General features: G+C 41.1%; 1 protein-coding gene across 1 annotated transcript; it reads right to left on the minus strand.

Annotated features, from left to right (window-relative positions):
- Nucleotides 1–1,255: 1,255 nt before the first annotated feature.
- baz2bb (bromodomain adjacent to zinc finger domain, 2Bb) lies at nucleotides 1,256–23,580 on the minus strand (the record flags this gene model as incomplete). The annotated part of the gene is made up of 36 exons (XM_080498183.1): nucleotides 1,256–1,715; nucleotides 2,082–2,225; nucleotides 2,341–2,621; nucleotides 2,739–2,885; nucleotides 3,354–3,489; nucleotides 3,655–3,863; nucleotides 4,322–4,476; nucleotides 4,602–4,757; nucleotides 4,919–5,192; nucleotides 5,401–6,050; nucleotides 6,824–6,968; nucleotides 7,057–7,119; nucleotides 7,206–7,440; nucleotides 7,538–7,612; nucleotides 8,034–8,248; nucleotides 9,184–9,441; nucleotides 10,078–10,218; nucleotides 11,334–11,399; nucleotides 11,988–12,014; nucleotides 12,148–12,192; nucleotides 12,572–12,637; nucleotides 13,490–13,555; nucleotides 13,852–13,913; nucleotides 13,996–14,088; nucleotides 15,018–15,228; nucleotides 15,530–15,631; nucleotides 15,814–15,922; nucleotides 16,609–16,669; nucleotides 17,361–17,648; nucleotides 17,812–18,218; nucleotides 18,319–18,380; nucleotides 19,308–19,958; nucleotides 20,971–21,165; nucleotides 21,273–21,379; nucleotides 21,989–22,174; nucleotides 23,427–23,580. The coding sequence occupies 36 exons, from the start codon at nucleotides 23,578–23,580 to the stop codon at nucleotides 1,568–1,570; spliced, it is 6,390 nt and encodes a 2,129-aa protein (XP_080354309.1). The 3' UTR covers nucleotides 1,256–1,567.
- Nucleotides 23,581–24,264: the final 684 nt, after the last annotated feature.

A 24,264-nucleotide genomic window follows, 5' to 3' on the forward strand; every position in this document is an offset into this window, starting at 1 on the left:
TCCACGTGTCTTGCTATGCAAATTTCCCCATTTCATAATTGTTGTTTGCTCCAATCTAATCAAATATCTGAACAACCTCACTGATTTCCAACGATACAAAATAATTAAATGTTACATTCTGTTTGGAAACGACACGCGGTATTGAAAAGCCTTCCTTTGTTTATATAAACTTTTTCAGTTTCTACAATCTAGATTGTCTGGATAAATAAAGTGGTCATTCAACCCCATGGTTGGTAGATCATTCCTCCATATCGCCCTGTTCAAAGTGCCCTTGGGCAAGACACCAAACCTCAGATCGCCTCCGGTGGTTTTCCAACACTTCGCATGGCTCCTTACTACTGAAAGTAAAAGCCAAAGCTTAAAGTCTGATGATTGTTGAGGTACTGAAGAGTAGGAAGAGAGAAAGAAGCATGATACTCCAACATATTGTGCAACAACACAAGTACAGTCTCAAGGCCTACAGCTCCTTATCAGAGGCACTGTACTTCTGAAGTTTGCAAATGACCTCAAGATCCTGTGGGATTCTCGAATCTAGTGTGGTTGCCATTTTACTCAACCTATGACACTAGAAAAGCTTTCTCACAAATGTAAAATTAATAGGACAATTAGAATTGTATATTGAAAGGGGGGGCAGTAGTGACAGCTTGATCAATTTACTATCTATTATTATCTATATTTTGTGCATTTATGGACAAGTTGAATATTGCATTAAACACAAAACTCACCATATTTATTTCCTGTATCCATAATGAAGTGGAGTTACTGAATTTCCACTGACATCAGCGTTCTCCAGATGCCTCCAGTGGAGCGTGCCACTGTCCGACCCCCACTGGATTGAAGCCCAGTGCAGGTTTTGTTCTGTTTGCAGAATGTCTGACAAGGTTTTGGATGAAGAAAATGCTCGGATAAGAAATAAGCGTTGCGCACCAAATTGTTTGCTTGTGGTCACTGTACTGGACACTCGTAACACAAGAATGCACTTCAGTGTTATAATCAGACATGAATGTGTATGTGCAGAATATACATGTAATAAATAAGACAGCAGTAATGTTTCACATGTCAGTAATATTTAACATGATACATCCTGCAACACACTCAAGCCACAAAGTTCTAGTTGGAGATTTGGAACAGTTGGATTTTGTTTTTAATAGCCAGTAAAGCAGGTTTTTTTTTTTTTACAGCCATGTGCCATTTTCTGTCATTATTTAGAAAAGACTGAAACATAAATTCTTCAGAAAATAAATACACACACCACACATGCTCGCGCACACACACAGACACGCACAAGTTCTAATATAGCAAAATAAAAACAAAAAAAAGCATTTTTATACAGTGGAAACAATTTCCAAATACAATGTTGAGTTGAGGAGTTGGTGTGTTGCGTTCAAGAAAACAATATTGCACTTTAAGATCCAAGTTCACGAAGTGCTTTTTTTTTTTTCTCCGCCACCATCAGAGGACCGTCCACTCATGACGCAACACTTCTGCGTTATTTCGGTGACGTGCCGATTTCTTTTCCGGGGTGACGTTTGAGTGAAGGAAAAATCAGCGTACACGCAGCGGCGGTTCACTGCAGCAGTTCAGTCCACCGCTTGTCAAAGAATCTCCTCATGTTGTGGCCGGCTCGACCGATTACAGACTCGTCCTCGTTGTACCTTTCACAGTTGTCGAAAACCAGGTTCACGTCAAGGATGAACGTCTCCAAAGTGGAGTACCTGTAATCATTAGAAATGATGAGAATGAATATCATTAAGAAGCTCATTATTCTGTCAGTTATTTCTGCACTCGCAACATATTAAACACCAGTTTCCCACAATGCTTAAAGGTTGCCATGATAATCAACTCCTCAGCTTATAAAAATTGGACAATCTTGTGCCTTGGTGAAATTTTATCTATTTAAATTGCTATTTTGAGATGCTGTATTTTAGTTTGTGAACTAAATGTTCACAGTTTGTATTGCGATAACTTTTTCTAATAAGTTAATTCATTCAGTTGTTTGTTTTGTTTTTTTTGCTACACTACACCATCAATGTGCATAAAAACACACAATAGCGTACATATAGTTTCATAACAGTGCGTACTGGTTGTTGGTGAGCTTTTCCCTGATGGTGGAGAGGTCCATGGGCTTCTTGATGACTTTTCTGTACCCGGGAACAGCTTTCAGGTCAACAGGTTTGAGAAAGGGCCAAGCGTCCTGATGAGTCTCCAACTCAGCCAGCAGGACTCTGGAGAGTACGGACATGTTGAAGCCATTACCATCACACTAGCGTCACTTTTTAGCATTTGGGATTACAACACGTGAAAGGAAAATGTGGCAGATCCGTGGAGCGATCACGTTACCGGCACGTCGCCAAGTCATTTTTGTCGTCCTTGTGAGTTTTGGCTTTCTTCGCGCAGGAGACGGCGCTGTCGCACTTGGCCTGGGAGATGGACGGGCTGTCGTCTCTCTTCTTCTTTTTGAACTCCTTGGTCCCTTTCTTTGGCATGCTGCTGGCATCCTCCTCATTGATGAGCTCTCCCTCCACAGATGGCTTAACATTTCGTTTTGCGTCAGTGCTCCTCTTGCCTCCTCCAGCTGTTCGGCTCTGTTGCTTCCTACTAGGGGGGGACTGACCGCTTTCCTGAATGACGCAGAGTGCGCAAAAAAGATTGTAGAGGCACACAAAATATACTATCTGTTGCTCAGATGTTTAGGAAAAAGAGGATCAAGAGTAAATACCAAATAAAAACATACAGACCTTCATGATGCAAGTAGGACAAAACCAGTCTCCCTCGGGTACTGTGATGATTTTGGGTTTAAGGCAGTAAGTGTGGCAGCCCTTGTCACAGCCGTCACAAAGTAAGAGCAGATCCTCATTATCTCCCCTTTGACAGAGCTGGCAGTGCTGAAAAGACAACAAAGGATGCAGGAAAATGAGCGTCACTCCTTCATTTGTTGGGACAAATTCGACCCGAGAGAATGAATGTCACAATGAAATGAAGTGATTTCTGCAGGTCTGTGAAGCCAGGCTTTTTGGATGACTCTTATTTGTGACTATGCTATTTTCCAAAATGGTTGCTGCCTGTACTGATATATTGTAAACTATAAACACATATTCTCCACCTTCAGACTTGCAGTTTTCTCCTTTGCCATTTTTCGGAGATTTACTGGTATGCGTTTTCGCGCCATCAACATGAACGCGGCACAGCGATCCATAATGCATTCAATTTTATGACATCAAATGAGAAACACATGTAGTGTGAATCATTTATCTTCCTAAAGAGAACACATCTGCCGTGAGCTACCCATCCCTGTTAAACATGTGAAATGATATGGATAAATCGTTGCCGGAGACCGGTCAGGCGACACGCACCGACTTCGTGATAGCTGAATCCCAGGCGATGGATTTCTGCAGCTGCTGAAGGCAGAGCGACAGCTGAGCCGAGCCGTGGACTTGACCCACGGCTTTACGCCACAGTCTCATCTCTGGAACCCCCTCCTCCTCACTGCTGCCAGGTCACAGAACGAAAAACAGCAAATAACGCAATCTGCGGAACATGACAGTGCCTCCACTGCAGACAGGAAATGTCGGCATTTATTCACAATTCAGTTCATCACGCAGAGTAGAATACATGTATATGGACTGGTCGGAAAAAGCAGATTTCTGTACGGACCTTCGTTCGATGTGACTCTCCAGCTCTGCAAGGCGGGTGACGGCGATGTCGAGGGGATTGTTGGGTCGTCGCACGACAGACCCCGGGAAGTGCTCCTGGCTGTTGTTTTCTCTCTGGCCCTTATTAGGCAGAGGTGGGTAAGACCAGCACTTGCGCTCGTGATAGATCAGATCCTCACGGTCTGACTGAGGCTCAGGGCATTTCCATCCCTGACAGAGAAATCAGTGTCACAATACACTTTTTACAGTTGCAATATGTAAATTTCCTAGTGAACCGCATTTGAAAATAACAACGTTTCCGAGAAATTTACTGAAGTCGACAAGCTAGCCAGTCACACCGTGTCCTGTAATATCACTTGGAACCACAAGATGGAGCAGTGAATCACTGCCACATCTCGCCTCAAGTCAAAGAAATAAACACAGCAGCAGTTGCTGTTTTGTTGTTTTACATGAGAAACAATTAGATGAACACTGAAGCTCTTGGCAATAATTGACAGCAAACTGCTGACATTGACTCACTACTGCCACCCACTGCACAAAGGGTGCATTACCTAAATCTAATGTACCTTCAAGGATCGTAATAATCTTTGACGACAAAGTTGCATCTAAAATATGTGTTTAGATGTGTTTAAGCTGTAAATCAGGTGAGGACGCTCAGTTTCCAGTACCTTGACCTGCAGGCCAGCAGCAATGACTTTCCTCTCCAGAGCTTCCACCTGCTGCAGCAGAGCAATGTCCACCTTCATGGCATGTTCCTCCACACACCAGTCCTCCACCATCTCCTTGCTTAGCTTCTGCTTTTCCAGCGTTGTCAAATCAATTGCTGGCACCAAAGACACAACTAAAAAAATTACAGCCAGCTATTATCTCCGCAGGTACCACACCACAAAAGATTTTCCATTGCATGAGGAATAAATATTGAGAGGGCAAAGGAAAATGTATAGAAACCGGCTTTGCTATCTGCAGAGAGAAGAGCCATGTCCTCCATATGTTTTTGGATCTGTTTCTGCAGGACTTTCTCTCTGATGCCTCGGCTGTGCAGGGCTTGGGCCAGGCTCTGCAGGTTCTCGTTGTCCGACACTGTCCACCAACCCCGCAGCATCTCTGCCGAACCATGAACAAAGTACCATTGTACACCGATTGAAAACCAATATGGTGAATTTGTTTGATTGTGATCACAGCATGTTTCCTCGTGGTCTCATAGCAACAGATGTCATGAGTCCACCATGTGTGATCTGTGTACAGTGGCAGTGTGCCACTCTTACCCTCTGGGATAGGCTGAGGAGTCGAGTAGTCCTGGGTCTTGACCACGTCGACAGCAGGGAATGAAGCACAAGTGAGGTCGTCACTTGGGGGCGCTGGTGTCTTGCTCTCGTTGACAGTGTTGCTATTCTCCTTGTTTCCGTCACCCTCCGCATGCTGGGAGCCGTGATCCAGCACGGGTGATGGAGAAGTGCCAGAGAAAGGCAGACTAGTTGTTGCGAGGCTGAACATGCCACAGTGTGGCAGTGTGCTTTGATGAATACCGGGCTTTACTTGCTGAGAGGACACAAATAAGAAAACAGATGACTAATTTGTGCCACTATTAGGGCATCGTGTTTGATGGAAGCATATATAATACATTTATACTTCCTCACACGTAAGACTAACCTTTATGCCTTTTTCAAAACTTGTCATCACACACAAAAAAAAAACATAACTTGAGGCTTACAGTCAAGATGAGACACCAATATCGTACGACACCGACCTGATTGATAGGCGACAGCGTATTATTGATCCCAGCTTTGCAGTCAGTTCCAGCGGCAGGATTAGAGGAAGGCACAGAGGGGGAATCGGTCCTGACGGGTTGTGCAGAAGACGAAGCTGGAGGACTGCAGCCAGGTGTCACAGAGGACTCCTCACAAGGGGAGCGAGGCAAGAGGCTGAACCACTGGTTGTTTTTTTCAGTCAGTATGTTGGACAGCTGGTCGTAATGGAGGACGGACTGAGGGCTATGGTTCATCCATTGGCTGCTTTTGAACTGGCTATCAGTGAGCAGAGATGGTGCCAAGGCGTCTGTTTTATCTATTGGTCCCTGCTGAGTAGTGACGGTCAGTGAGGTAGGATATGAGGGATAAGGTGCACTGGTAAAAACTTCAGCAGGATGACTGCTTTGAGAATTGATGGATGAATCTTGAGCCATCTTGGCCACTTCAAGCAGCAGGCTGAGCTTTGATGGGGAGCCAGGTTTTTGAAGAAAGAGATTGTCTTTGTCCTTCTGGAAATCTGGCACAGTTTTATCACCGTTCATGCTTGTGCTGGACACTCCTGGCTCGTTGGCTTCTTCCAGGTGCTCCTCTTTTCCCTTGATCCCCTCAACAGCTTTCGGTTGTTTCCACTCCTCGATCTCTTCAGAGTCTGAAAAACATGAAAATAATGTCAGCTTGGAGACATTGAGCAGTTTTAAAAGCATCAAACGACATTGAAACGACTGTTTTTCAAAGCCAAACTTGTCAATGTCATAACTGCAGACATTTCTCAAAACCTTAAAATCAGGGAAATATTTTAAGCTACTGCTTTCCTAAAATAAAAAAGTGTCATATAATCACTAACTCGGGCGGATTTCTTCATGCACAATACAAACATAGTAGCAACTGATGTCATATAGTGTTATTTATTGAGTCTCAAAACACTGGATTGTATTACAAAGATATCCTGATGGATTAAAGTTCTTTAACAAGGCAATGTAATGGAAAAAACATGCACATCTTCTAAGTTTTTGTTCAATGTTCAATGCGTTTTCTCCATGTTCCTCCACAATGTGGTGCACTAAAGTGTCTAAAAAAAGGTTAACTTCACTTCAATGCCTCACTGTCTGGAAATTGTTTCTTACTGTACAAATTTATCTATTCTTATTATCCTTTGTGGTAATTTTGTCAGCATGTTTCTACATACTGTAATATCAACTCCCAATATGTGTTTTAATATTTAAGATGTTTGGTCTTATCAGTGTGTCCAATGTAGAAAAAAGATGCAATGAAATCTGTGAAATCTGAGTTTTTCTGAATTTACAATGATTGTTGTACTGAAAGTATCACAGTTTCCAAGAGGGACTAATTAAGAGTTGACTGTTTTGCATGTTGAACACTGGCAGGAGAAAATAATCTGAGTCTTGGAGTTCCGGTTCGCACCTTCATCACATTCCAAGCCTTCGACAAAGATGCTGTGACAGTGTGGAAGGACCCAGTAGCGCCTCTTGTATCGGTCCTGGCCAATCATCACCGAGCGCAGGGCGTGAGACGAGTCAAACATCTTCTGTCTAACTTCACTCCGTTGCTAAAGTGACCAAAAGTCCAGGACAGTAAAGCATGAATCTCTTAAAGAGTTCAACTTCAAATTAAAGGCCTGCAAGGGTTCACCTTACCTTATATTCTTCCTCAATCTCTTTCTCCAGCTCCTCAATGCTGGCTGAATGAACACTGTCATCCTGGATAGAAGGCGTCATCATTGAGAGGCTGTGACAAACACTGATGAAGTCACTGGCTCAAGCAAGGGAATCGGGTTAACACTGACCTCCTCGTCACATATATCCGCTTTCTTTCCTTTCTTTCCTCCCAATTCTTCCTCGTCCTCCTCCACATCATCTCCTTGGTTGTAACCGTCATCATAGTCGTCCTCCTCTTCCTCACTGTCCCCTTCCTTTCTCTTGCGCTTGTTTCTGATCGTGGGGATGGCAATGGTGTGGTTGTCCTCTGCTCCTATGCTGCTGTCTTTTCCTCCTGTCTTCTTGGCATGAATGCTCCTCAGCCTTTAAAAAAAGAGAAAGAAAAAGTTAATATCTTATTTAGTCGTTTCATAACTCTGAATACACATACACACTAAGCTCACGTCACATTTATGCTTACTTGCGAAGCTTTCCTTCGACAGCCCACTTATCCTTTCTCAGGTTGGTCATGCAATCAATGTTTTTGTCGATTTCACTGAAAAACCAAAGACAATATTGAAACTGGCATTTCTGTGACCTTTATGAAAATTAGATGAGTGTTGTTAAAGTATTCTGTGTACATCAGATGTGTTTTCAAAGTGTAGCACTAATGAAAAATGATGACACATTGCCTGATGCAACCACAGGAAACTGTCTATCAGACCATGATTTGTCATATATTTTACCACACTTTGTATTATTATATTACAGCTGAAGCCTCTGTGAACAAAACAGCCTTCATGTCCTACTTCGAAAGGCTTTCTTTATACAGCACGATGCATTTCAAAGGACAACAACATCCACTGCAATGTGTCATATCCATAGTTCCCTCTCAAAAATCAAAAAAACTAAGCTGTGTTAACTGTCAAGTGGAGCAAACAGACACTGTGTGTTTCAGAGGGAAATGTGGCTCGTACCTGATCACAGCTTTACTGCAGCAAAGCTCATTAACCAGGAATGCAAGCATAGAGGCCTTCTGTGATGGACTGTGGGCCTGAAAAGCTTTAGTCATGAGGCTGACGGCAGCCTCCGTCTGTTCAGAGTGAGCCTCCATGTACAACTGCAGGATCTCAGACACGTTGTCTCGGTTGATCTCCACATTAGTCACTTGGTCCCCCAAGATGGTCTTGCTCTAAAAGAGAAGTAAAAAAAAAATTATAAAAAAATTGTATAGTCTGTTTTTGTTTTTAAACCACTCAGCTTAAACAAGGGTTGGTTTGTGTATTATAACGTTAAGTAAATAGATAGTAGATTGACAACAGGTGCCTGTAGAGAGCCGTGCTTTCAAAGCAATTATCTCTTCCTGCTGCTAAGTGCTTATTTGTCCCCCAGGATGCGTCAAATCCAGGATGTGAAGGTCATTATGAAACCTACTCAATGTTTACTTGGACTTTTGGATGCCCTTTGTATGTAAATGTCTCCTGGTGTCTACCAAACAGTCTGAATAGCCTCTTATGAAGAAGATTAGCAAGCTCACATAAAGGCATGATCACACCCTAGAACACAGCGAGACAAATGGCCTTGAGGAATGAACTGAAACGATGAGCTAAATGTAAAATGTCTAAGAGATTTAAAAACTGATAGCCTGATAAAACACAATTAATTTAGACCAGCAGTGAAAACAAGCTGAATAATTCAAAAAGATGTGATTTAACTGGTTAGCTGGGAATAAACCGCCACCATCACGTTGTCACAAATATTGTCAGAACATTGTCAATGTGTTAAATGTAAAAAAATACAAACTATAACTCCAATAACTGAAGCAGAAAAAGGAATACTGGACACAATGTAATGAGTTTTTGCTTGTGCCTCCAGGTATTGTACATGTCCACCTGGGACTTGAGGGAAAAAAGTGTTTCTTTTATCAGTTCATCTGTGGCACAGCACTCCAGTAAAACACATCATAGTTGCTCCAATGATTAAAGCCAAACCCATCAAACACAGAGGATACCAGTCAATTTGCTGGGTCCAAGGAGGATGCGTATGCAATTTATGTTTCAGCAAGAATTTGTGGTTGAATAGCTCTATAAATACAGGAGATGAGCGACGACAATGACAGACACTCACCTTGTGACTTGCTGGCATACCGGGATCACGCAAAGCTGCAGAGAGCATGTTAACTAACATGTCCTGCACCATGCTCATACTCTCCCCGATATTCAGTAAGCCCTCCTGAAGGTCATTTATGGTGAGCATGTTTGAGTTTTCTAAGCCCAAACCCAGGGTGTTTCCAAATCTGTGCAGAAACTCCAGCACCATCAGGCAGTCAGAGAAGGTTCTTCCTGACAAGACCAGGCCGGGAATACGGGACAGCTCTGGAAGGGGCTGGAGAAAAGTAATGTTTAAAACAGTTTATGGCATGAAAAAAAAAATTATAGTTACTGTCATCATTATCAATTATTGAAAAGCAAAAAAAAAAAATGCTCTGCTGATCACAAGATAGCAATTTTCTCACCATGATTACAAATCAGTGATTCTAAATAAAATATCAAATAGCTAATTTTTCAAAGTGAGAGGATTTACTGATTGATGTTAGATAAGTCTGTGAAATATGTTAAAGAGGCATGATGAAAGTTTCACCTCAGGACTGTCATAAGTATTCTAATCTAAAAGTTGCCCCTCAGTGTTATGGCTTCAGTAGCCACTTGGGGGCAGTGTTTATAATATCTAAACTCTCCCGTTTTCAATCAATTCCAGGTGCTTTCAATGATATTAAGCATCTATTTCGGCAGTGAAACAATAAAACCCAAAAATTACGAAATGTAGTTCTAATCTTCATGCTTATAGCCCCTACAGTAATTATTTCAATTCAATTCTGTGGGAGAGGAGAAAAAAAAAATCCCTGAACTGATGAAAAATCCAATCTTTGCTCTCGCATAAACTCCACAGATGGGCTTGATCCGTGGTGACATACATGCACTCACATTTTCATCTGCCAACAGCTCCACGGCGTGTGAATACCTTATGATCTGCTAAGCACAAGTCTTCATTCGGCTTCTTCAACTCCTTCGCTTTTTCCAGTTCCAGCCTTCTGAGTTCCAGTTTCCTCTCCTTGTTTAGCCGCTTCTCATCCTCCTTTTCTTTCTTGAGACGCTCTTTCTCCTACAGCACAATAAAAAGAGTTGCTTACAGCAGGTATTTTGTCTCTGCTGCAGGCAGAGTTCAGCATTGCTCTATGAGGTGAAGCAGATCTCCACTGTGATACATCATTAAAAACATTTGATATCGAGTCAGACAGGTTGACAGCTATGCCATATACAGGACAAGCGGATGTGTTAACCAATAATCAGCCTAGTTATTGCCAATATTAGTTACTTGATGTTCCTTCAAGTTAATTTTGGACCAACAACAATAAGTCAGATAAGTTACTGATTTCATAGAAAGCTTTGCTAAACATTAAGATTTTTATGCCGTGTATGTATGTGAAAATTCCGGTTGCAACAATATTGTTTAATATTTTACAGGCTGCTAGTGAGAAATATAGAGAAAAAGTCTTAAAACATGTATTTTGTTAGTCAGTTTTACACTTTCCTAAACATTTGATTGTATCTAAATGATATGCATTAGACTTTATGTTTAGGGACTTTGGAAAGTCAGTAACATTCGAGAATTTTTTTTTTAGAAATATCTCAAACAGCACCCTATAAAGGCTTAGATGAGCAATATTTAGCTTCATGCAGTTCAGATCCGACCAGCATCTCACAGCGCAACAAATCAGTACGGCCAAACGTGAAGAGGAAGCTGCTGCATCTGATGCCCAAGAACAGAGCATGATACAAACACGATACGAAGCAGCTCATAAGTACAAGCCTACTCACACTAACCATCCAACACTGACAAATATGTAATCTAATTCATATCAGAAGAGCCTACTTTACATTTTCAGATACACATTCCATCTTGGATTGATTTTCTACCCTCTCAGCACAATTTCTTGGACACTCAAAACCCATTTAAAAAGCAGCCCCTTATCCATTCCTTGTCGTTCTCCAAGCAATATTTATTGTAATTCAATAACAAATTAATCAAAATGAATAGTTTATTCAATTTCATTGTGCACGTGACCATCCTTAGTGACCAACCTATTTTAGAATGGGCTTTGGTGAGACATCTGGTGTGACAGCAACAGCTTAGGACCTTTATTTGCAGGTATAGAGTTTGCATACAAAAACAGATCTGCCCAGGGGGTGAAACAGATGCAGACTGCAGTTACCCACCTCTGCCTTCTTATGGGCCTCCACAGCTTTCATGAGCATCATGTGCTGCTTGCGTCTTTCTTTCTCCTATCAGAGCACACACATATTAATCTGACACTGTGGTAATCACTTCCAAGAGAAGAAAAGAGACATGACTCACAGGGTGACGTGCACAATAGCAGCTTATTAAACAAAGGTCAATGGTGCACATTTTACCATGACTTCAACATAAAGACACAGAATCGGGGGGGAAAAAAAGGGAGTCATTGCAATATTAGTCTGACTGTGAGCAGCAGGTATGTGTTACAACTACAAGCGCAATGATGATTGATTCAGTCCAACCAAGAACAACATGATGAGAAACCAACACAACATTCAACTATTATACATTTTGGATGCCCACACAACACAGATTGAGTTTGAGGGAGTCAAAGCCATTAGATTACGTAAGGATGTGTTTTGCATTCTGGTCAAATGTACTATCATGCACTATATGTAATGGATGTGTTTTATCCATGAGACCACTATGACAAGCATGTGATGTGCACTGCTGTGAGAAAGCCATGCAGACAAACGTTGCATGACTACAGACGACACTACACATTGCCCATTGCAACGATGGCAAAAGCCATTCACATTTAGTTGTTAAATGCACAGAAACGATCACAATCATACCATATCTAGTCTATGCCTCTCCAATTCCTGGGAGAAATGGTTGGAAAAGGGTTAAGAAATAGAAGATAACACATGAAAATCAAATTCCAACAAAATATAATGAATTATAAACAAGTACAGTTGCATAGAAATTCAAAGTGGTCAAGAACAATATGCCTACCTGGTGCTTCAGTATAAAAGCTTCCAGTCGTCTGAGCTCTTTCTCCTTCAAAAACAAGATGATCAATTATAAACCAAAAATGTCATAAAATAAATAAGTCATAAAATAAAACATCCTTCTTCTTTTTTTTTTAAAATCTTACTGAGCTATTTTGTCTCAAAGCTTCATTGGTAGATCTAAAAGAGGACAATCCTTTCTTAAATTGTAATGATTAACCAACAGGGAGCTGCAGTGCAGCTGACTAATAACAATAAAAAAAGAAAAAAAAATCTAAAGACTTTAAGTCTGGCAGGGGAAAAGATCAAGAGAGGAAGTGTGGTGGACATTAAGGACTGACTAATGAAGTTTGAGACTCCAGGCGACGGTGACTAAAACAGTAAAAAAAAAAAAAAAAAAAAAGTCTCATAAATCCCATCTCATTCACCTTGTTTCTTTTTTCAGCTTCCATTATTTTGGCATAGGCCGCTGCTTCTTTTTTCTTTCTTTTCTCCTGCGTATGCAAAACAGGTCTGGAGGTCACAGTACAGAAGCAACGGATACTCATTCAAAACTCAAACACGGAGCACACCACAAACAAAATACTCAAAAGAGAATCAACATTGAAACGGTGTAGTAAACACCAACGGAACAAAATATACATATTAAGTATATGTATTCTTGGAAATGATGTTACGATGCCATGACGGCAACTGATAGTGGTCAATTAGTTAAGGCTATTAATTAAAACAATAGAAGACAAAATACCTTTCAATCAATATGTATGTTTAGTATGTGTTGACCTATTGTACACAAAGCCTGTGGCTCCTTGATAACATCAAATCTAACATGCAAAAGTCTTGAGCAATGACATAATTATTTCCCCCCCATTAACACCGTAAGACAAAATGGCCATAGTTATTATAAAACACCAGCAGGCAGTGAGAATAAATTAAGCAAAATTTCTATCAGTAATTATAGCCCCAACAAAATCCTGTTAAGAGCCACTTGCCAAGCGTGTCAACTGGAATTTGATTTATAAAGGCTAAAATACTTCACAGCTTATATTAGTAAGAGAATGCAAAATAGGTATTTCACCTAGCCATGGTAAACTCTGGGCCACCTCTTACTTAATGAAATACCGCGGTTTGTATTAAGCTCCAGCATGGTCTGAGGAGATTTTCATATTCAATGGTACTTTTGCAAAAAACCAATTAAGCATTAGTCACATGTACTGACTAAAAGTAGGGCCACATAATTTAGGAATAGCCTTTGGTTGGTTTTTCTTTTTTCTTTTTTCTTAAATCCTATCAACAGCAGAAAGGAAGTGTTTTAGAATGCTTCTGCAATAACTTTCAGGACCAACCTCAAGAATTTGCTGTGCACGGAGTTCTTTCTCCATACGAAGTTGCTGAATGCGCTTGATCTTCTCCTGGTAAAAGGATGAGGGCAAGATCAAATGAATTAACTGTTAAGTCATGCATGTTATAGAGTGGTGGAGGGGAGCAGGATGTGGGCTTGGAGAAGTGTAGTTGGGTCTATGCAGATGAGGAAGGTGCTGCATTTTGAAGAACGGCAACTTTCTTGGAGAGTTTCGGAGCAATTCGACTGCGCTTAAAACCTTTTCACCTTGGAGTGCATAAACTCCCCGCACGAGCAGAGCAGCTGTAGACAGTTAAGAGGTTCTGCATGGAAAATTAAACAATGCATGGGGAAGAAAATCTTTACCTGCTGTTTAAAAATCCTTATCTGCTCCCTCTTTTTCTGGCGCTCCTCGGCAGCGATTAATGCTAGAAAACACAAGCAAATTACCATTGAAACAGTTAAGTATTTAGTATTAGAGAAACGTTTGTGGCGAGAGCATCTGTTTACCTCGCCGCTTCTTCGCCTCCTTGGCTGCTTCCGCCATGGCCTGCTTCTCTAGTTTCCTCATCGTTTTGATCTGAGCTGCCTGTCGAGCTATTTCTGCAATATGATGAAATATAAAAAATGAAACATGAAATCGCAGGCCCTGCCGAGTTCAAAACCTTAATGAAAAACTGACCTACAGTTATTTCCCAAATCCCTTCAAAATGACCTTGGGGGGGAGGGGGATTGGGTGACAAGCTTAGATCCTTTTGAGAAGTGCCAAAGTGGTTTGAGTACAAGAAAACGAACAAAAGAGCAAAGTGAGTAAAACACCACATGGACCCCAACATGCAGTGTTTTTCTCACCTTGGTTACATTACACCAAATATGGGCATGATATGATCCACAAGGAGCCCTCAGGCTTTCCCTGACCACCCTGCAAGGTGTTGACGAAAAAAATCAAATCGTACACTGGTCAAAAAGTGCCTTTTCAAAGAAATTTGACAGTATGAGCTTTGTTTTATTCAGGGTTACAAGGTCATGACTGTCAGTAAAACTTTGAACCAAAAACTTGATTGATGCCAAGCAGAATCTAAATCTAAAAACATATTTAAAAAGGGATATATTTATATTGAGTAAAACGTATGGTTCAGTCATTATGTGGCCCCTGGCCCAGTTAATGCTATATTTCTGCTTTGGTATGTCTTTTTTTTTTTTTTTTTTAAGCTTATAAATTTCCTTGCAGAAAGAACCTTTGAGCTTGAGATTCCATCGCTCTCAATGTCAATCGACCGTCTCACACTGGAGATGACAAGAGCAAAAACTACCAATGCAAATACAAATATGGAGAGCCAGCAGCATGATGGATATTTGGTAGAAGAACAAGACAACAGGTGTGATAATTGATTCCGCTAAATGTGATATAGCCATTACAATTCATTCGTACTAAAGTGGGAAAATCTCTGGTTGATTTCTTAATAGAGGCTCGCATTTTAAGATGGACTTCAAAAAATGCAATCAAAACTTTTTCCATGGTGAGAACTGACCTTGAGCCTGCAGTTTCCGCAACAGCTTGGCATCACTGACGTCTCTGAGGTTGTTTTCACCAACATTTGGTGGCTGGGACTTCCACTGTCCGACCCCAGGGCCGTCGCCACAAGGCTGGACCACAAACTTGGCGCCGCGGTTGCGCCTACCATCCATTGCTATGATGATAGGGACGATCTCGTCTTCAGGAAGCAAAAACCATTGTATTCCCTGGGAGATTTGATGTAAATGGACAAAAAGATGAAAACAAACATACTTTACTCAATGACCCTGTCGGTGTGACAGTTTAATTTCACCGTCTTGTATCAAGCCCACAAATAGTCAATGGGACTTCAATCAGTACAGGTTCAGTCACACGCTGCAGAAAATACAGTGTTAAGTTTAATTATGAAGTTTGTGCTTACATCCGAAAGTTAATTGTAAGATAAAACATCATCAAAAAAAGGGTGTGCTGGATACAATAGAAAATCTTGTCCATTAAAAATGCCCACCAAAAAAAAGCAGCATTTACCTGTGATCCTTCTCTGGCTTCGTAGAAGTCACCGACTTTAATTTTTGCACTGAAGCTGAAGTTGTCCCGGGAGATTTCTGTTATCCCATTCTTGACTAAGTACTGCAGACAAGAGAAAGGTGGCACACTAATTAAAGCATAGGTAGGGACCTTAAGCCAAATTAAATTATCAACCACTAAACAGCAAATGCATAATGCTTCACTCATGCAATCAGTGCATGCAATCAATGAAAGCTTTAAGTTTGCTTTTATTTCATAAAAAGAGAAGCCCATTGTGGCTATACCTTATTCACGTCAGGATACTGACGCAGTTTCTTCCCACATGGAGCAAAGTAAGCCACCTCCCCCTGCAGACGGCCCGCCACAGACCTGATCCGAGTCTCCCGCCGCCACCTACACGAAGACAATTCAAACAAAACACAACATCTTAATCACAGATGTTTGCCATGCCATTTTTCCCCGTCCGCCATCAGATTCCTCAACCATCATGATTCTCATGGAGCAACCGGCACGGCCCCCTCTGGAGCGCCGCTGGGGAGCAGCTGTGGTTGTCCTACACAGGGCAGAGGTTGAAATAAAGCCTTGTGGCCTCTGTCTCCAGTGGAGCTGGTGATAAAAAAACATCCCTTAAAGATGAAAGGCTGTTCTCGTTCAAGGTTGTGGGCAGAGGCCTGTTAACGTTGCACGTACGCGTCGAGGCTGGAAGCAGTTAACCCCTTGTGTTAAACTGCTGGGGCCCATTTAATTTCCTTCCCACAATAATTTACTACTCAAAAAGTCCCTTGAAAATGGGGGGGATGTTTAGTGGTATAATTTCACTTGCACCATCATAAACATTTTTTACGTAGAAATGATAGAACTTCAGTCTTTTCTGTATGGAAACTGATTGCTGCTTTATGTCATCGCACACGTCAGCACAAACAGTGCTGCTTTAGGAAAGGTCATTTTCCAGCCAGTGAAGCGCCGCCATTTCACTCCAACTCCAGCAAACGGTGAAAACAAAGGGCACATGGTCACACTACCAAACCTGCATGTTGTTGTGTCGCTTTTAATGAAAAGTGCGGGCACAGAGTTCTCACCCAAAATCAAGAGGCAACTGCAGAAGTCGCTCATCTGTGATCCGTCTTCGCTTCACTGTGCCTAGAAAAAAAAAAGGAGATTTGGCTCATATCACCTTCGGTTGGACCCCAGCAAATTCACAAGCTTGCATGTTTACAGGAATAACCAGAAAGATGACGTCCGTATCCTTGGAAATAAAATAAAAAAAACCTCCGACCAAAAGGCATCTTTGAGATTAAAAGTTATTTCAGAAAACAGAAATACATCCTGTACATGGGCACCAATAATAAATGACAACCAATTAAAGATGCTTGGTAGAAATGGGTAAAACATTTTGGGGAAAAACCTTAAGGAGTTTTGAGAACTGTGGAAAAATGTTTAATTATTAAAAACAATATTTACTGTTGTTATTGGTATAATCATCACCAGAGTTTCATGACTTAAAGCCATGATAAGATATTCTAACTTTCATGGATCCTAAGACAGGATCCATGTCTTTTAGTAACACAACACTCATTAAATATCAGACGTATAAAGCATCTGGCGGGGTTATTAAAGTGAAAGCAACATCCATCAACATCAAAACAATTATATTACCAGTACAGCAGGTACAACTATTATTATGTTAGTGACATCATTTTCTTCTAGTAACAAGAAGCGCAAATCTCACCATGGTGACTCCGAGAATAGGACTTTGTCATCAGAGCAAATAATGTTTAAACAACAAAAACCTGGAGCTTGTATATGAATCACATGAAAACAGACATACTACCTGGCACTGTGGTGAAGCTATAGGACGGGGTCTGTTTGCTCCACGTTGTGGTGCTGGTGGTGGGGGTCTCTAAACTACTGTGTAAACTGGGATCACTCTTAATCTGCAGGTTGAGCAGGGAGATGAAGGTTGAGATGTTCACGGCGGACGACGACTTGCGGATAGTCGACACATCAGCTGCTTGTGGAGGAGCCCCGTCTGCAGCACTGTCAGCTTCCATCTCCATGCACTCCTTGACATTGTCCTCAGAGCCATCGGTGTCAATCACGAGACTGCTCTCCACCTCTGCTGGGGATTCCAGTGTGCCGCAGAGAGACAAAGGAAGCTGAATTAGGCCCTTATAAGTATTCCTCATTCACATAAACCAAAGAGTGCTGGTAGTTCCTAGAAGAAACGGTCTTACATTTCCATTCGCAAATGCTATTAACTCAAATGCTTTGGTTAACCTAACCTGAAATGCTACTGCCAGAGTCTTCATCGTCAAAATCATCTTCATCTTCATCCGAGTCTTTGCTGCTGTGGAAATCGGACTCACTGCCTCTGGTCAAGGGCGAGTTGATTTTAGTGAGGGTCTTTCCCATATTCACAGTCTTGGGGGTCTCGGTCTTTCCCAATGTGGGAGGGAGCCCTGATGGGTCAGAAGATGTGTGTGGGAAGGCCGAGGTACCCGATATATCCCTGCTGCCAATGCTCAGGTTCATAGGCATTGGGTCCGAGGGGCTGGAAGCTGCCAGCGGCTTTCTGTTGGGGGTACCGCTCCGCCGTTGCGGGTTGGTGATGAGGGCTAAAGGTGCGTCCTGAACTGCACTATTGATCGCTCCGTTCGAGTGGAGATTCAGGAACAGGTTGGTGTTGCTGCTGAATGAGATGGGCAGAAAAAGAAAAGATCACTGCTTAATGTATCGGATGAACATTTAGGTGGTATACGCGACAATACAATAAATGATGACTTTTATACCAGCTTTGGGTCTTTGGTTGTGGAGGGAAAGTCTGCTTCACAGGATCCTTGGGATTGAGGGGCTTCATGAATAAAAAAGCAATAATAAAGGGAAAGACAAAGAAACAAGGAAGTTATTACACAAACTGTCACTCACATTACATTACTGTGGGCTGTAAATGAAGAATTTAAGGTGTGATAAGTGACAGGGACAATGAAGAACAGGCTCAGGCTTGTGAACAACAATAGAGAAAAACAGGCTGCTGTGTAGAAATATTTTCAAATTGTTTGGCTTTGTGCCATCATGAGACGTTAGCTGTCATCTGGCATTTGTTGCCATTGTCAGACTCTGGCAATCAAAAGCCTGCATTTAATGTACAACCGTCATGCGAATTATAACCCTCTTGTTACGGATTGCTATATTTTGCCTCCTTCTCAGAAGAGTGACAATAACCGAGTCCTGGAAAAGAGGCCAATTTCTCCCTCTTGATAACAAACATCCCCGAGCATAACAGAGCTAATTGCTTGTCACTTCTGTGAAGTATTCCCAATAGAGCTAAACACATTGTCACTTCTAGTCATGTAGTGGTCAGATGCTCATTAAGACAAATGAAAGCCCTGATAATGATGTATGACCATTCATTCTCTGCCATGAAAGGACGATTTTTTTTTTTTTTAAGTTTCATTTTAAAAATAATGATTGACATGAAATTGTTAAAAAAACATTTTTGTAAATTTAATTAAATTAAAATTAAAAACAGGACTACCGCTATGTAACACAAAGAAACATATTTGCGGGTTTTAATGCGGTAGTGCTTTCCATATTATTTTAGTTATATATAAATAACTAAAATAAAGAAACAAGTGTATATCTATAACCTATACACACACAGGGAGAACATGCACACTCCACACACAAAGGCCCATGGTAGATTCTCACTATGGGGCAAGAATAGCAACCACGACGCCACTCTGTAGCCTCGAGTAATAACATTAAATATATAGCTCACCTGTTTCAATCTGTAAATCTCCTTGAGGTTTCCTCTGCTGTCCTTCATGCCATCACTGTCCACAGGTCGTACAAGCCTGCGAGAGGCCATCAGAAATGTTGGTTTGCTTGAGGGCTTTTTCGAAGCCGACTGTGCCGTCGGTTTGGGTAAAGCCGGGTCGGAAAAGGGGTTGACTGAACCCAAAGGTGAAGGTTTAGGACAGGAGGACAAAAGGAGGGATTTCTTAGGGGAACAGAGGGCGAGAGGCTGAGAAGGGGACGTGAACGAGCTGTGCTTCCGTGAGGACAATGAAGGTACATGCTTCGCTGAAGGTAAGGGGGTCAGGTGTTTGGATGCGCTGGAGAAGTTGAAGGCGTTGGATGAGGACCTGAAGGTCAGAAGACAAGCTTCACTCGGGGCTTGTGCTCGGCGGCTGCTGTGGACTGCCACTCCTGTGGTCTGTATCACACTTATGTGTGGCTTGTTCTCCTCCTTTGAGATCCTGGGGCTCTGGAGGAACAGCGATGTGGAGCGAGGCAGGCCAGCAGGAGGAGAGCAGGTCTGGATGTGATAATTGGACGTCAAAGGAACGCTGTCACGATGACGGTCTTGCGCTGCATTTCTATCAACAAGGCGAGGTCTCTTCTTTTTACTCTCGTTTTGTGCCGGCCACTGAGTAGGAGGATGAGGAAAACAGGGAGAAGACAGAATGTCATGTCAGCTCCTGCTGGGAAAGCCTCACAGTGGCAGCTTTGTCAGCTCGCACATACATTCAGTTTGCCACCCACCAGTGTATCTGCTTTTGACAAACCAACTAACAATTACTCAACAGAGAATAGTTTGAGCCATTTTACTTATTTGTCAAAAAAAAAAAAAAAAAAGAACAATAGTAAACTCCTCAGAAACGTTTAATCTATTTAATTTGTCTTTTACTCAGCAGTATGCCTGCAGTTGTTACACACAAAAAAATGCTAAACATTCTGTGTGCCAGTGTGTGGAGTGAAACCCTGAAAGACTTTGAATATGCTGATTCTCAATGCCTGAACAGACAACAGTCATGCAGAAAATGGTGCTGGTGTCAAAAACTTGTGGGACGAAATTGTATATTCTTGTTTTCTTGACTTTATAGGAGATTGATCATAAATTCAAATTTGAAACTGACTTCAAATAGAAATCGTGTAGAATATTCATAATTTGTATCTTCTATGCAGACAGATATTGTATACTATGGCCCATATTTAGAACTTAAATATGTATCATGGAACAGTCTGGTAATATAGTATAAAATAAACAATAATTTGTATATATTTAATATCTTGATATATTCATTAAATGTGGATTAACCTTGTTATCTTTAATTACTGATTAAATGGAAAATGGTGGGCTATTGTATACTTTTTTCATTCCTTTGATATGTATTTCTATGTATACATATAAGATATGCACATTGACATAATTATGGTGAGTAACTACTATACTGAATATTTTTATAAGATTAAGTTTTTGGTCATATATTATGAGTCTTTGTTGTGTCTATATTACTACAATTCTTACTGGCTGTTTGTGTTCATCTATCAATAAATAATTACAAATAGTTCAGCTGATTTTTAGAATTCATCAAAACTTTATGCTGAATATTTTAAATTGAACATCTTCAATACAATATAGTAAAAGGGACACTTACTGTGGCTTTCCTTTTACCGGCTCTCTCTTTCTCAGAGTCAGAGTCTTCACTGTCGCTGCTCTGATCGTCATCATCATCTTCCTCTTCCCCCATGTTGTCACTGCTGCTTTCCTCACTGTCAGTGGAGCTTTCTGTCAGAGACCCTGATTGGCTGCCACTCATGCTGGACGTCTCCGCTTGTCTTTCGCAGGGTTTCTTAATGAAATCAAAATGTGAAATCACAAAATTACACCCCACAGGACAAAAGACGTGATTGTCTTTTAACAGAACAGCGCAATCAGTGAACTTGGCAAAATATTAACCTTCTCCTCGGCTCTCCGACTGGTCTTCAGGCACCGGTGGCCCAGCTCACAGCTGCTCCTTTGACGCCGACTGCCGTCGGCTTGGGGTTCCTCTTTATTCACCTTCGCTGGAAATAAACCGGCGCTCATGACAGTGTTCACCGCAGAACTGGATGCACTCCTGCCATTTACCGCTCCATTCACACCTACACAGATTGACATTGCGCATTTTAAATAGCCACTCTTCAGGCCAATCAATAAAAGTCAAACACAGCCCACACTAATGACAAAAAATGAATTACAATGAAGTATAATAACAATTTTAGGATAATTTTTAAAGTAAATCCCTATGCATACTTAGTAAGTATGTCTCAAAATGTGGCTCATCATTATTATAGATATAGACCAAAGCAAAAAACATCTTATGGAATTATTGTTCGAAAAAAAAAACTTAACATCTTTTACCTGAGGTGCATGATTGTAAATCAGCTGCATTGTGTCTCTGCAAGCTTGATACAAACGCAGGATGCAGCCCGAGAAGAGAAGGAAAGATGGCCGCTGCTCCTCTGGCGAGTACTTCAGGTGAACGCCACCAATCTGAAGAGTAACGTGACACTTAAGTCAGACAACATTAGATAAACTAAGAATGCAGTAAAGACAGCGAAAGAATTGCTGGAACTCATTTCTATGTAAAAAAAAGAAACAACATCACAATTTCAAAAAATCAGTTGTCTCACCTGGAACTGTGGAGAACTGTGAGTGAGCAGCCATGGCAGACAAACCCAGACTTCCGAGGCCCCCAAACTCTGAGTGTGTTGAACTGGATGTGTAGAGCCCAAAGGCTGGGTGACTGTTCAGGTTAAAACCATCGGAGGTGCCAGATATATTTACATGTTCATCTCTGGTCGTCTGTGACAAATCCTCTGGAGAACAAAGAATATTACTATTAAAAGAAATGTTCCACCATTTTGTTTCAGGAACTTGAGTCATATTTTTGTATATTACTAAATAAATCAGCTCTTCAAGTGTCTGCCAAAAACAAAGCATTGGCTTTTTGTACTGCATGTATGTTGTTCCTTGTTCAGAGGCAAGTATAAAATGACAAAGATTTCACTGAAGACACCAATATAGGATCCAACACTTGCTCTAACTCTGTTTAATACAATCTGAGGTGGTGCATTAAAAGGAAAGCTTCTGATATAAGCTTCCAGAGTGAGAGCAGTTAGGCAGCCTGCAAAAGTATGAAAGCATGAGTGTAATTCTGTTCAAAGGATTGCTGCTATCAGTGGACATGTGATATCCCTTTTTTTTTTATACTACTTTCCCACAGGGGGATAAGAAATCTTTGAAAGAACTCAATTTACTTGATACTCATAACAGCGATGTGACTACAGAGGTGCCAATGTGCTTTCAGCGTTTAGCGTTCAGTCCAAAATAAATTATCTGGGAAATTTCAGTGCACGTTTGATGTGAGGACATGGAAATGAATAATTTATGAGCATGTCTCTGTCTTCCTCATTGTGACAGCATGACAAAAAAAAAAAAAAAAAAAACAACTCTACTTTTGGGGCATCTTATCATGAAAAAGAAAAAAATATATAATTACAAAGCACGGTATGTAAATGTGCACGTTATTTTGTGGTCTGGGGTAATCTGACAGCTTACGCGTCACCACAGCTCGATGCATAAAGGCTCTTTGGCCACAATTAGTATTCAGAGGAAACAGGGGATGTTGGTGGCTGCATGCACAGTGTGTGGCTGACAGACATGTCAAATCACACAAGATAAACTGGGAGCTAAAGGTTGTCAAAAGAAATCCACAAGGGCATACAAAGCCCTTTAATTGTTGGCATTTATTAATTCAACAGCCTTTTCATTCATATCAAAACTGTCACTGCCAGGTTAAGACTGGAGGGTGTCTTCGACTTAGAAAATTATTTCTCAGCGTTTTCTGTCACTTCTAAGTTTTTGTGAGGAAGTGCAGACGAATTGTAAAGTTTGCTAATGATATTTACATGTAGAAACAAAGGCTGTTGCCTTTCCGTTAAGTGTGACCAACATAGTAAAATGCGAGCGAAAGAATCAAAAATGACCTGAAAATGATTCACATGTTCTGCTTAATGTCGTGTATTTCTCAGTTAGGTCTGGGGTAAGAATAGTAAAATGTTTACATACTACAGGCGGTGAGATGAGAGCTGATTTCAGGACTATGGGCTGGACTGTGTTGTGTGGCGAGTGCCCGAGGAGGGGCCGGGGAGGAGCTGGTGGAGGAGGAGGAGGACGGGGCCGGTGACGGGGGCGGGGACTCCAGCCACCCTCCAGACTCCATGTCTGCACACAATCTGATGGAGAAAAAAAAAAACCAGATACTCAGTGGCCACATCTCTCTGCTAAGCTTTTTGAAAAACGTGCATGTAAATCACGCATCACATTATCTAATCTACGACAAAGAAACTATCGATAATTCATCCAATACAGTGAATACTTTACCACAACAGTATATTTCATGCTGACATATTAAAACATAATAATTATCAGCATAATGACTTTGATTTATTCAAACTTTATTTATTTATTACAGAATCCCCTCAGAGATTAACACAATTCTAAACATATATCATAATCAATTATAGTATCAAATAAGTGATTTGTCATTCTGAACTGCTATTCTATGGAATGCAATTTTAGTATATCACTTTATTTTCCAAGAAAACAAAATCCAATAGCGAGTGGTGACATTTATAGTACAGCATAAATTCAGTTGTTTATTATTTTTCCCCCTCTGGGAAAGGCTGTGTACCCCCTGTTCAAATCTCATGTTTGCCAAAATATTACAGTGAAGCCAAATGCTGACAAAACCCTTCTCTCAAATGTATAGAGAGTTAAATCAATTGGCATTTTCCCAGGCCTCCTTTATATTCTAGGAAGTGTTTCTTTGTGGTTTTCCTTGACATGTACTACTAATCAAATTCAACCATCACAGCCTTGCCCCCTATGATCACTGGAATGACCT

This window comes from Blennius ocellaris, assembly GCF_963422515.1.
Source record: "Blennius ocellaris genome assembly, chromosome: 6".
NCBI lineage: Eukaryota > Metazoa > Chordata > Actinopteri > Blenniiformes > Blenniidae > Blennius > Blennius ocellaris.